The sequence below is a fragment of the Salvelinus sp. IW2-2015 genome, unplaced genomic scaffold (genome assembly GCF_002910315.2).
Source record: "Salvelinus sp. IW2-2015 unplaced genomic scaffold, ASM291031v2 Un_scaffold4335, whole genome shotgun sequence".
Lineage (NCBI taxonomy): Eukaryota > Metazoa > Chordata > Actinopteri > Salmoniformes > Salmonidae > Salvelinus > Salvelinus sp. IW2-2015.
Window position 1 is genome coordinate 11,494 of NW_019945606.1, and position 13,556 is coordinate 25,049.

The following is a 13,556-nucleotide window of genomic DNA, read 5'->3' on the forward strand; positions in this document are numbered from 1 at the left end:
AAACACATGCTCCCTATCTAACTTCAGCGGAATACTCCTCGCCGTCTTTCCTGCAATGAACTGGCTGAGCAGCAGTGGTTCTTGGAACTCAGCAGCGTCCTCCCGTTTCTGGAACACCAGTCGACACTCGTCCAGCCAATTCTCTGCGCTCTCTTAACCCGGTTAGCATCACCCCACATGAACGCAGACACACACACACCTCGATGGTCCTGCCCTTATCAGGTGCGTCGCTCCTTACACAGTATCGATCCCCCTTTTACCACACGTCTCAGAGCTCAGGTTAGTTCAGCAAGTAGATCGCCCTCGTCTCTGAGTCAGGAGTAAGCTCTTGCTAGAACCCAAACTCACATCTCTATGTTGAGTCAAACCTGGGTCTGTATTCCTCTACTGCTGCTTGTAGCCTTCATGCGGTTAGAGAGGTGAGTCAGCAACCGGCGCGGCTGTCCCAGTTCTCGATAACTTCCCTCCCGGCGTTTCGACAGGAAAAATCTGTCGTGTCGCGGTAGAGTCTTGACATATGTCTACTGCGTCTCTATCTTTATCTATATACTGCCTTCTGTGCATTTGCCTTCTGTGTGCCTTGCGCCAGTGTGGAAGCTTCCATTATCTTCTCCCTCCAAGCTGCAACGTGTCCTTTCTGGTAGGGGTTTGGGTTAAAAGCCCGAGGTAAATTTCTTACTGACATAGTGATGTTAATCTTATTTAGCAGCGGCCGGCCAAACCTCTAAAGGTCTTTCACCATACCTCCACTTATCCATCCTCTGCCCTGCAGCTCGGCAGTGCCTAGCCTCCACAAATGTTCAATTTCAATTCAATTCAAATCAAGGGGCTTTATTGGCATGGGAAACATGTGTTAACATTGCCAAAGCAAGTGAGGTAGATAATATAGAAAAGTGAAATAAACAATAAAAATTAACAGTAAACATTACACATACAGAAGTTTCAAAACAATAAAGACATTACAAATGTCAATATTATATATATACAGTGTTGTAACAATGTACAAATGGTTAAAGCACACAAGCACACAAGCACACAAGTCTCTCTCAATTCAATTCAATTCAATTCAATTGACTTTATTGACATGGCAAGTTATATTACTTACATTGTCAAAGTATACATATCGAAAAATTTAAATAAAATATATATGTATATATATACACAAATATATATATATTTATATATAAATAAATGGTGGGACTAACAGTAATAATAATAGTAGTAGTGGACATGGGATTACATTAATAACAGCTACAACAACAATATTAATCAGAACAATACATTAAAGCAACAGTAGTACCAGTGTCAACATGACTGAGAAGACACATGACCTGGTACGAAGACAAAACAAAATAAGCTAAATGGGAAATATTATCAACATTACTTTGCATTTTTCACTGGCTGTCCCTCAGGCTGTGGCAGGAGGACACATATTTGGCTGCCAAAACTGCACATTTTGGCTTTTCACCCAACAAATATTTGAATTTTTATTCATCTTTTATAGTTTCAAATTCTTTGTATTGAATTATAATTTTGGGAAAGAAATATGCTCTTAGGTCTGAGTATTTGTCACAGTGTAGTAGGAAATGCACTTCTGTCTCTACCTCTCCCCTGGAGCAGAGTGAGCACAGCCTGTCCTCCCTGGGCAGCCAGGTTTGTCTTGTGACGACCGGTCTCTATAGCCAGACTGTGCGTGTGACTGAGTCTGTACCTAGTCAATGTTTTTCCTCAGTTTTCTATCAGTCACAGTGGTCAGATAGTCTGCCACCATGTACTGTCTGTTTAGAGCCAAATAGCATTGAAGTTTACTTTGATTTTTTGTGGTGTCTTTTCCAATAGGTTATATATTTTTTATTTTTGTTTTGTGATGATTTGGTTGGGCCAGATTTTCTGAGGGCTGTCCCGAGGCTCTATGGGTGGTTTGGGTTGGTGAACTGAGCCTCAGAACCAGCTGGCTGAGGGGACTCTTCTCTGGTTTCATCTCTTGACATTGTAGAGCTGTGTGATGGAATGTTTAGGGTCACTTGTTTTTAGATGGTTGTAAAATTTGATGGCTCTTTTTTCTATTCGAATGAGGAGGGATATTGGCCAATTCTGCCCTACATGCGTTATTTGGAGTTTTTCTTTGTACTTGCAATACAGTCTTGCAAAACCTCTGCATGCAATACTTCAATTGGATGTTTGTCCCATTTAGTAAATTCATTATAGAGAGTGGACCCCATATTTCACTGCCATATAGAGCAATTGGTTCTATAACTGATTGAAAAATTTTGAGCCAGATTCTAATTGGAATTTCAATTTTGATGTTCCTTTTAATGGCATAGAATGCTCTTCTTGCTTTGTCTCTCAGCTCATTCACAGCCATGTGAAAGCTACCTGTGTTGCTGATATTTAGTCCTAGATATGGGTAGTTTTTGGTGTGTTCTAATAGAACTGTGTCCCAATAGAATTTAATATTTGTCATCCTTATTTCCGGACCTTTTTTGGAATATCAATATATTTGTTTTTTTTAGGTTAACGGTCAGAGCCCAAGTCTGACAAGACCTGTGAAGATGATCTAGGTGTTGCTGTAACCCCTCTTTAGTGGGAGACAGCAGCACCAGGTCATCTGCGTACAGCAGACACTTGATTTCAGTGTTGTGTAGGGTGATACCAGGTGCTGTCGATTCTTCTAATGTTTTTGCCAATTCATTCATGTAGATGTTAAATAATGTTGGACTTTATTGGGCAGCCCTGTTTCACTCCCCGCCCCTGAGAGAAGAAGTCTGTTTGTTTGTTGCCAATTTTAACCGCACATTTGTTTTTAGTGTACATTGATTTAATAAAATCATATGTTTTCCCTCCAATACCACTTTCTATTAGTTTATAAAAAAGACCTTCGTGCCAAATTGAATCAAATGCTTTCTTGAAATCTACAAAAACACGAGTAGATTTTGCCTTTGTTTTGGTTAACTTGTTTATCAATTAGAGTGTGGAGGGTGTAAATGTGGTCTGTTGTACGATAATTTTTTAGAAATCCAATCTGGCTTCTGCTCAGGACGTTGTGTTCGTCAAGGAAATGATGTAGTCTGCTATTTTAAAATATGCAGAGAATTTTCCCCAAGTTGCTGTTAACGCATATTCCTCTGTAATTATTTGGGTCAAATTTGTCTCCATTTTTATAGATTGGTGTGATCAGTCCCTGGTTCCAAATATCGGGGAAAATACCTGCAGTGAGGATAATGTTGAAGAGTTTTAGTATAGCCAATTTGAATTTGTGGTCTGTATATTTGATCATTTCATTTAAAATCCCATCAGCACCACAGGCCTTTTTGGGTTGGAGATTGCATATTTTTTCCAATAATTCTTCTTCTGTAATTGGGGTATCCACAGGATTCTGATAGTCTTTGACTGCTAATTCAAGGATTTGTATTTTTCTTGTATATCTTTTTGTTCTGGGCTCTTTGTTATATTGCTGTAGAGGTTTGCAAAGTGATTTCTCCACATATCCCCATTTGGATAGCCAACTCCTCATGATGAGGTTTGTTTAATTTATTCCAATTCTCCCAGAAGTGGTTTGATTCTATGGATTCCTCAATTCCATCCAGCTGATTTCTAATGTGCTGTTCCTTTTTTGTTCTTAGGGTGCGTTTGTATTGCTTCAGTGTTTCCCCATATTGAAGGCGTATATTTTTGTTGTCTGGTTCTCTGTGTTTTTGATTAGATATATTTCTCAATGACTTTCTTAGATTTTTGCAATCATTATCAAACCATTTTTCATTATCTGTTATTTTGGTTTGCTCTTATGCTTCTTTAGATTAGCCAAGGAGGCTAATTTGTCAAATATAAAGTTTATGTTCCTAACGGCCAAATTTACACCTTCATTGCTGAATTGCTTCATTGCTCTCTTCTCTCTCTCTCTCTCTCTCTCTCTCTCTCTCTCTCTCTCTCTCTCTCTCTCTCTCTCTCTCTCTCTCTCTCTCTCTCTCTCTCTCTCTCTCTCTCTCTCTCTCTCTCTCTCTCTCTTCTCTCTCTCTCTCTCTCTCTCTCTCTCTCTCTCTCTCTCTCTCTCTCTCCTCTCTCTCTTCTCTCTCGCCCTCTCTCTCTCATCATCTCATTTCTGACAAGGCCTTTAGTCACAGAATAGTATGACCTCTGCTTGTACCCAAGTTAAAATATTTCTATTCATGTATTCTGTTGTGAATAAATCTGGAATGAAATTGTTTTCTGTCTTTGTCCTGGTGTATTCTCAAGAGTCAACATATAGGATGCCCTGGTGGAGAAACAATCTTAAACTTTTATCTTCAAATCTAAATTCTATTTTGGTATTGTTACAGGTATTAAATACTATCATCAAATCAAATCAAATCAAGTTTATTTTATATAGCCCTTCGTACATCAGCTAATATCTCGAAGTCTGTACAGACACCCAGCCTAAAACCCAAACAGCAAGCAATGCAGTGTAGAAGCACGGTGGCTTATACTTTACTTTTGATCCTTGAGTTTTACAATTTACAGAGATTCTTTTTTTGCTTTTTCCGTCCCTCGCTTCACATTCACCCTGGAGCATTAAGACTTGGGGTGTTTCCGTCCTCGCTTCACATTCACCCTGGAGCATTAAAGACTGGGGTGGTTTCCGTCCCTCGCTTCACATTCACCCTGGAGCATTAAAGACTTGGGGTGGTTTCCGTCCCTCGCTTCACATTCACCCTGGAGCATTAAAGACTTGGGTGTTTCAGTCCCTCCGTGTGTTTCCTTCACCCGGAAACAGAAACTGAGGAAACAGAATGTGAGAAAAAAACACAGACCTGAGTGGTCATAACTTGGCACACATACTCTCCCCCCTGCCATAGACTTACGCAGTAAATTATGACAACTTCAGGAGGACATCCTTCAACCTATGCAGCATGAACTGACATGATGTCCATCCAATCAAAGATCAAGAATGAATCTAGTACTGCAAGCATAAACTACAGCACTGTAGTGCATAAAATGTGGTGAGCAGGTGACTCAAAGAGAGAGAAAGACAATAGCTGAACAGTTTTGAACAAATACATTTCTTAAAAAAATGAAGAGAAGCTAGAGAGAGAGAAGGAGAGAGAGCTAGCTATATTTCGTATAATTTTTTCTCTCACTTTTACTTACTTAGCTAGCTAGCTATTTAGCCTACTCAGACAGTGAGGGATGCTATGTAGCTAGCTAGCTAGTTTAGCCTACTCAAACAGAGAGGGGTGCTATGTTAGCTAGCTAGCTAGTTTAGCCTACTCAGACAGAGAGGGGTGCTATGTTAGCTAGCTAGCTAGTTTAGCCTACTCAGACAGAAGAGGATGCTGTGTTAGCTAGCTAGCTAGTTTAGCCTACTCAGACAGAGAGGGGTGCTATGTTAGCTAGCTAGCTAGTTTAGCCTACTCAGACAGAGAGGGTGCTATGTTAGCTAGCTAGCTAGTTTAGCCTACTCAGACAGAGAGGGATGCTATGTTAGCTAGCTAGTTTACCCTACTCAGACAGAGAGGGATGCTATGTTAGCTAGCTAGCTGTGGCTATCCATCACTGGAACTCTTCCAAGTCAAGCTAAGCTTTGTTTTATTAATTATATTTGAATAAAAAAAAAATTGGAGATAGATCAGCTTTAATATTGTTCAATAGAAACTCTTGTTATAAAAGGACAATGAGATTAATGACACATTTTAAAAGTTTCTATGAAAATGTAGATAAATCAGAATCAAACAGTGGGACCGGTCCTACAACCTTCTCAGACTCAACAACTCTGAAGTAATTATCAGCAGACCAAAAAACAAACAAAAGCAAAACAAAGATCACCGCATTTTTTAAATGTACGTTTTCCCTTTGTAGCTGGTGATTGTCAATACGATATTATCAATAATGGCTGTTGATGTCGAAAAGGATTTACATCGTCTTGTTTGGTCTTTTCTATTCAAAACTTTGGAAGCTTTCAACTTTTCAGCTGAAATAATACATGTAATTAAAATATTGTATAAATATGCGAAAGCAAAAACATACACGAAAAATACAATATCTGATGATGGTTTAGGAAAGGACACAAGATAGGATATCCTGTCTCTCTCCCCTACTGTCTCTCCCCTATTGTCTCTCCCCTATTGTCTTTCCCTCCTGTCTCTCCCCTACTGTCTCTCCCCTACTGTCTCTCCCCTACTGTCTTCCCCTACTGTCTCTCCACTACTGTCTTCCCCTACTGTCTCTCCCCTACTGTCTCTCCCCTACTTTCTCTCCCCTAATGTCTCTCCACTACTACTGTCTCTCCCCTACTGTCTCTCCCCTACTGTCTCTCCCCTACTGTCTCTCCCCTACTGTCTCTCCCCTACTGTCTCTCCCCTACTGTCTCTCCTCTACTTTCTCTCCCCTATGTCTTCTCACTACTCTCCCCTACTGTCTCTCCACTACTGTCTCTCCACTACTGTCTCTCCCCTACTGTCTCTCCCCTACTGTCTCTCCCCTATTGTCCCCTCCTGTTTGCACTTGCAATTGAACCGCTTGCAGAAATAATTAGACAGGACTGAAATGTAACAGGTATCATATAATATATATATATAATATAAACTAAACGTATTTGCAGATGATCTCCTAATATACCTGAACGATATTGAAAACTCTTGTCACGACTCCCGCCGAAGTCGGTCCCTCTCCTTGTTCGGGCAGCGTTCGGCGGTCGACGTCACCGGTCTTCTAGCCATCGCCGCTCCACCTTTCATTTTTCCATTTGTTTTGTCTTGTTTTCCTGCACACCTGGTTTACATCTCCTCATACTATGTGTATTTAACCCTCTTTTCCCTCCATGTCTGTGTGTGTTATTGTTTATGTCCGAGGTTGGCACGCTTCCGGCTGGGTTTATGTATACCTGTGTTTTGTGGCAGCTGGTACTTTGTACTTTGTTTGTGGTACGTTGTGCTGCCTTACTTGTTTTGGGCATTTGGTTTTGGTGACGCTGTTGCGTTCTGGTCTTACTATTTGCCTCAGTAAAGTGTTTCGTGTCCACACATCTCTGCTCTCCTGCGCCTGACTTCAATGCACCAGCCACCGTTGACAACTCTATGCACCTTTTGTTAAAAATATTWAAAAAATATCTCATGTTATAAAATGAATGTGGAAAAAAAACTAAATAATGGCTATCATAGGAAAAATCTAAATAATAACTCCCGATTTTTTTAACAATCCTTTAAGTGTACCACAAAGAATATGAAATAGTTAGGATGCATAATAAGTGACAACAGACGACAAATATATAAAGATAACTTTATTCCATCACAACAATATGAAAGCAGATTTCATTTAGAATAATACTCTTCCCATAAATCTAACAGGTTATTACGAATAGAACGGCATAGCTGACAAAGTTTTTAAATCTATTCTCGATAATAACAATTACCCAAGACATAAAAAAATATAAAAAAGTATACTAGATCATAACAGATTTTATACGGGAAATTGAAATTCATAGGATAAGAAGGAAAGTTTGACATCTTCCTAAGTGGTTTTAAACTTCCAGACTTGGAATTGTATTCGCTACCCGAGGTGTTTACTTGTGACATAATACTGAACGCAACAAGCAGCAGTAAATTAATTCGGTCCTAATCTTCGGGTTTCACAGGACTGGGAAGCCAGATATGCATCTGTTGGTCACAGAGGAGTGGATCAKAAAACCAGTCAGTGTCTGATGTGACCAACCGGGCTGTTTAAAAAAATAATAATATCAAAACATACAATCTACCTGCAGTGAAGCCGCTCAACATTTACATTACATCCAGTCATCTAACAGACTAGAGCGACCCACAAAAGCAACGAGGGTCAACGGCCTGCTTAAGAGCACGTTGACAGATCTCCCACAAGGTCAAAAACGGGGATCCGGAGCAGCGACCTATCAGCCACCGGCCCTCCAAGATCCCCCCCCACAGTTCCCGAGAGCTGCCCTTTAACATCCGAGACCCCCCCAGTCTACCCCCGAGAAAAATTGATAATCATAATAAAGTATAATAATTATATTCCCCCCGTCCAAGCCCCCCCCCAATGCACCAACAAAANAAAATGAACAAAAGAGAAAAAAGAGAAAAAAGAGAAAGACAAAGGAAAGCAAAAAACAGAAGATATCAAGGACAACAAAAATCACAACAGCAAGACCAACTGCATATGTTTGAGTGCAGGTATGGCACTATTTACATGTGTGTATGTGTGTGTGCGTTTGAATGTGAGTGTATGTGCACGTGTGTGTGCGTTTGAATGTGAGTGTATGTGCATGTATACGTGTGTACAAATACCTGCGCAGCATCAGCCTCAGGCAAACAGGCATTAGATGTAACAGTGTTGCCCCTCAGTGTCATTGAAACTTACTTTTAGTATTTATTTATTTTCTTTATTCTTGACTTTTATCTTTGACCGTCATTCTATCCCTCGCCCAGCAACTCCACTCCCACTTGTCTCCAATTCCCACTCCACTCCCAACTCCACTCCCACTCCACTCCCACTCCACTCCCAACTCCACTCCCACTTGTCTCCAATTCCCAACCCTCAGCCCGTCCCACCTATCTCTGCTGGCCATCCTCTTTGTGATTCTATCTATCTAATCAAACTGAATCCACAGAACATAAATACTTTTACGAACTGTATTAGTAATTGATGACACTGTCACGATCGTTGAAAAGATGAGACCAAGGYGCAGCGTGCATAGATTTCCACATCATTTTAATAAAGAGAAACTCACTCAACAAAAACAATAAACGAACAAACGAACCGTGACGCTACTGGAGTGTACGAAGGCAACTCAATGTAGACAAGATCCCACAACTAACAATGGGGGGGAAAATGGCTACCTAAATATGATCTCCAATCAGAGACAACGATAAACAGCTGCCACCAGGCCAACATAGAAATACAATACACCTAGATAACCCACCCTAGACACTATCACGCCTMAACCAACACAGAGAAAAACAGCTTACTATGGTCAGGGCCCATCYCACCTATCTCTGCTGGCCACCCTCTTTGTGTTTCTGTGCGCCATATACAACTATGATTTGATGTTTAACATACAATTTGAATCTATCTAATCAAATAGAATCCACAGAACATAAATACTTTTACAAACAGTATGACTATATTAGTAATTGATGACTGGGTCTCTCGAAATCTCCCAACAAGGCTATTTCTAGGATCAATCAATTTTAGATTAATGTTATGCTTTTTCTTCCTGAACCTGAGACCAGAAACAGGCTACCTGAAGGCAATACCAAAACAAATGGTCTATTGATTCTGTATCCTCACAACAACATCTGCAGAGCTTCGATGATTGAATGCCCCAAATATTCAACATGTTGTTGGTAGCAAAAAATTCTGTGCAATAATTTTAGCTGAAAAGCACAAAGTCWYGAATCTTGCGTTGTTTTATATATCAATCGGTACATCAAAAATCTCTTCCCAACTATTATTCAATCTGTTCGGCACAGCTGTCAACATTCTGGTCCTCAAATTAAACTGTTTTGATCTTTTATATTGTGCAAACAGACCAGTTCCCTGCCTACCCCCCGCTGCACCTGCCTCCCCCCGCTGCCACCTTGCCACCTCCTGCCTCCCCCCGCATGCCCACCTGCCATCTCCTCCTCCCCCGCTGCCACCTGCTGTTCTCCCCCGCTGCACCTGCCATCTGCCTCCCCCGCTGCCAACCTTGCCTCCCCCCGCTGCACCTGCCACCTGCCTCCCCCCGCTGCCACCTGCCTCCCCCCTGTGCCCCTTGCCATCTACTTCCCCCGTTGCCACCTGCCACCTGCCTCCCCCCGCTGCCACCTGCCCACCTGCCTCCCCCCGTGCCACTGCCACCTGCTCCCCCCCGTTGCCACCTGCCATCTGCCTCCCCACGCTGCCATCTTCCTCCCCCCGTTGCCACACTGCCACCTGGCCTCCCCCCGTTGCCACCTGCCACCTGCACTCCCCCGTTGCCACCTCTGCCATCTGCCTCCCCCCGCTGCCACCTGCCTCCCCCGCTGCCACCTGCCACCTGCCTTCCCGTTGCCACCTGCCACCTGCTCCCCCCGTTGCCACCCTGCCACCTGCCTCCCCCGTGCACCTGCCTCTCCTCCCGCTGCCACCTGCCACCTGCCTCCCCCAGCTGCCACCTGCCATCTCCTCCCCCGCTGCCACCTGCCACCTGCCTCCCCCATGCCCCCTGCCATCTGCCTCCCCCCTGCACGCCACCTGCCTCCCCCCGCTGCCACCTGCCATCTGCCTCCCCCCGCTGCCACCTGCCCCTTCGCTGGCCACTGCCTCCCCCCGCTGCCACCTGCCTCCCCCGTTTCCTCCTCCCGTGCCCACCTGCCTCCCCCCGCTGCATCCTGCCTCCCCCGCTGCCACTTCCCTCCCGCTGCCCCCCTGCCCTCCCCCGCTGCCTCCTGCCTCCCCCCGCTGCCACTGCCTCCCTCCGCTGCCACCTGCCTCCTCCCGCTGCCACCTGCCTCCTCCCGCTGCCACCTGCCTTCCCCGCTGCCACCTGCCACCTCCCGCTGCCACCTGCTACCTGCCTCCTCCCGTTGCCTCCTCCCGCTGCCACCTGCCTCCCCCGGCTGCCACCTGCCTCCCCCCGCTGCCACCTGCCTCCTCCCGCTGCCACCTGCTACCTGCCTCCTCTCCCGTTGCCCCTCCCGCTGCCACCTGCCTCCCCCCGCTGCCACCTGCCTCCTCCCGCTGCCACCTGCTACCTGCCTCCTCCCGTTGCCTCCTCCCGCTGCCACCTGCCTCTCCCCCTGCCACCTGCCTCTCCCGCTGCACCTGCTCCTCCCCCTGCACCTGCCTCCTCCCGCTGCACCTGCCTCCCCCGCTGCCACCTGCCTCCTTCCGCTGCCACCTGCCTCCCCCCGCTGCACCTGCCTCCCCCGCTGCCACCTGCCTCCCCCCGCTCCACCTGCCTCCCCCCGCTGGCCACCTGCCTCCCCCCGTTTGCCTCCTCCCGCTGCCACCTGCCTCCTCCCGCTGCCACCTGCCCCTCCCGCTGCCACTCCCCCGCTGCCACCTGCTCCCCCCACTGCACTTGCCTCCTCCCGCTCACCTGCCTCCTCCGCTGCCACCTGCCTCCTCCGCTGCCACCTGCCTCCTCCCGCGCTCCTCCTCCCCCGCTGCCACTTGCCTCCTCCCGCTGCCACCTGCCTCCCCCCTCTGCCACTGCCTCCTCCCCTGCCACCTGCCTCCCCCGCTGCCACCTGCCACCTGCCTCCTCCCGTGCCTCCCCCGCTGTGCCACCTGCCTCCCCCGGCTGCCACCTGCCTCCCCCCGCTGCCACCTGCCTTCCTCCCGCTGCCACCGCTACCTGCCTCCTCCCGTTGCCTCCTCCCGCTGCCACCTGCCTCTCCCCGCTGCCACCTGCCTCCCCCCGCTGCCACCTGCCTCCTCCGCTGCCACCTTGCCCCCGGCTGCCACCTGCCTCCCCGCCCCTGCCACCTCTGCCTCCTCCCGCTGCCACCTGCTACCTGCCTCCCCCCGCTGCCACCTGCCTCCTCCCGCTGCCACCTGCCTCCCCCGCTGCCCCTGCTCCCCCGCCTGCCACCTGCCTCCCTCCCGCTGCCACCTGCTACCTGCCTCCTCCCGTTGCCTCCTCCCCTGCACCTGCCTCCCCGCTTGCCACCTGCTCTCCCCGCTGCCACCTGCCTCTCCCCGCTGCACCTGCCTCCTCCCGCTGCACCTGCCTCCTCCGCTGCACCTGCCTCCTCCCGCTGCACTGCCTCCCCCGCTGCCACCTGCCTCTCCCCGCTGCCACCTGCCCTCGCTCCCGCCCCTGCCACCTGCCTCCTCCGCTGCCTCCCCCGCTGCCACCTGCCTCCCCCCGCTGCCACCTGCCTCCCCCCTGCCACCTGCCTCCTCCCGCTGCCTCCCCCGCTGCCACCTGCCTCCTCCCGCTGCCACCTGCCTCCCCCCGCTTGCCACCTGCCTCCCTCCGCTGCCACCTGCCTCCCCCCGCTGCCACCTGTCTCCTCCCGCTGCCCACCTGCCTCCCCCCGCTGCCACCTGCCTCTCTCCGCTGCCACCTGCCTCCCCCGCTGCACCTGCTCTCCCCTGCCACCTGCCTCCTCCCGCTGCCACCTGCCTCCTCCCGCTGCCTCCCCCGCTGCCACCTGCCTCCCCCCCCGCTGCCACCTGCCTCCTCCCGCTGCCACCTGCCTCCTCCCGCTGCCTCCCCCGCTGCCACCTGCCTCCCCCCGCTGCCACCTGCCTCCTCCCGCTGCCACCTGCCCCCCCGCTTGCCACCTGCCTCCTCCGCTGCCCCCCCGCTGCCACTGCCTCCCCCCGCTGCCACCTGCCTCCCCCCGCTGCCACCTGCCTCCTCCCGCTGCCTTCCCCCCGCTGCACCTGCCTCCTCCCTGCCCCCCCGCTGCCACCTTGCCTCCCCCCGCTGCCACCTGCCTCCTCCCGCTGCCTCCCCCGCTGCCACCTGCCTCCCCCCGCTGCCACCTGCCTCCCCCCGCTGCCCACCTGCCTCTCCCGCTGCCTCCCCCGCTGCCACCTGCCTCCTCCCGCTGCCTCCCCCCGCGCCACCTGCCTCCCCGCTGCACCTGCCTCCCCCCGCTGCACCTGCCTCCTCCCGCTGCCTCCCCCGCTGCCACCTGCCTCCTTCCCGCTGCCTCCCCCCGCTGCCCCTGCCTCCTCCCGCTGCCTCCCCCGCTGCCACCTGCCTCCTCCCGCTGCCACCTGCCTCCCCCCGCTGCCACCTGCCTCCCCCCGCCTGCCACCTTCTCCTCCCGCTGCCACCTGCCTCCTCCCGCTGCCACCTGCCTCCCCCCCGCTGCCACCTGCCTTCCCCCGCTACCACCTGTCTCCTTCCCGCTGCCACCTGCCTCCCCCCGCTGCCACCTGCCCTCCCCTCTGCCACCTGCCTTCTCCCCGCTGCCACCTGCCTCCTCCCGCTGCCACCTGCCTCCTCCCGCTGAAGACCTTCCCATACAATTCTGATAACTCCATGAAAGACATAACTCTACCATTCCAATTAACAATATCATTTAAAAACAAAATACAATTTTCAAACATATGTTCCATATATACAGGTATTTTATTAACCAGTACATTTGAGATCAACCATATATTTGTTGTAATATTTGTTTTATCTTTCCCCGGGGATGAAGTAGAAATTGCAACCAGCTCTGCAGTTGTCACGCCCTGACCTGAGATATCTCTGTTTTCTTTATATTTTGGTTAGGTCAGGGGTGTGACTAGGGTGGGTACGTTAGTTTTTGTATTGTCAAGGTTTTTTGTAAGTTTAGGGTTTTTGTCGGTCTAGGTGATTTGTATGTCTATGGTGGCCTGATATGGTTCCCAATCAGAGGCAGCTGTTTATCGTTGTCTCTGATTGGGGATCATATTTAGGTAGCCATTTGCCTTTTGGTATTCGTGGGTTCTTGTTCTATGTTTAGTTGCCTGTCTGATATTAGCTTCACGGTTCGTTTTGATATTTTGTTCGTTTGTTCAGTGTTCCGTTCTTATAATAAAGAAGAATGTACGCTTACCACGCTACGCCTTGGTCTCCTCCTTTCTTAGTTTCTACTGGACAAACAAAGTAAAACTGTTGA

General features: G+C 48.8%; 1 protein-coding gene across 1 annotated transcript; it reads right to left on the reverse strand.

Moving 5' to 3' along the window:
• Positions 1–4,596: 4,596 nt before the first annotated feature.
• Positions 4,597–12,932, reverse strand: LOC139026294 (uncharacterized PE-PGRS family protein PE_PGRS54-like). Its single transcript, XM_070441592.1, has 4 exons — positions 12,222–12,932; positions 10,620–12,107; positions 9,596–10,473; positions 4,597–4,753 (listed from the first exon to the last, which is right to left on the reverse strand). Exons 1-4 carry the CDS (start codon positions 12,930–12,932, stop codon positions 4,597–4,599), a joined length of 3,234 nt encoding a protein of 1,077 aa, XP_070297693.1.
• Positions 12,933–13,556: the final 624 nt, after the last annotated feature.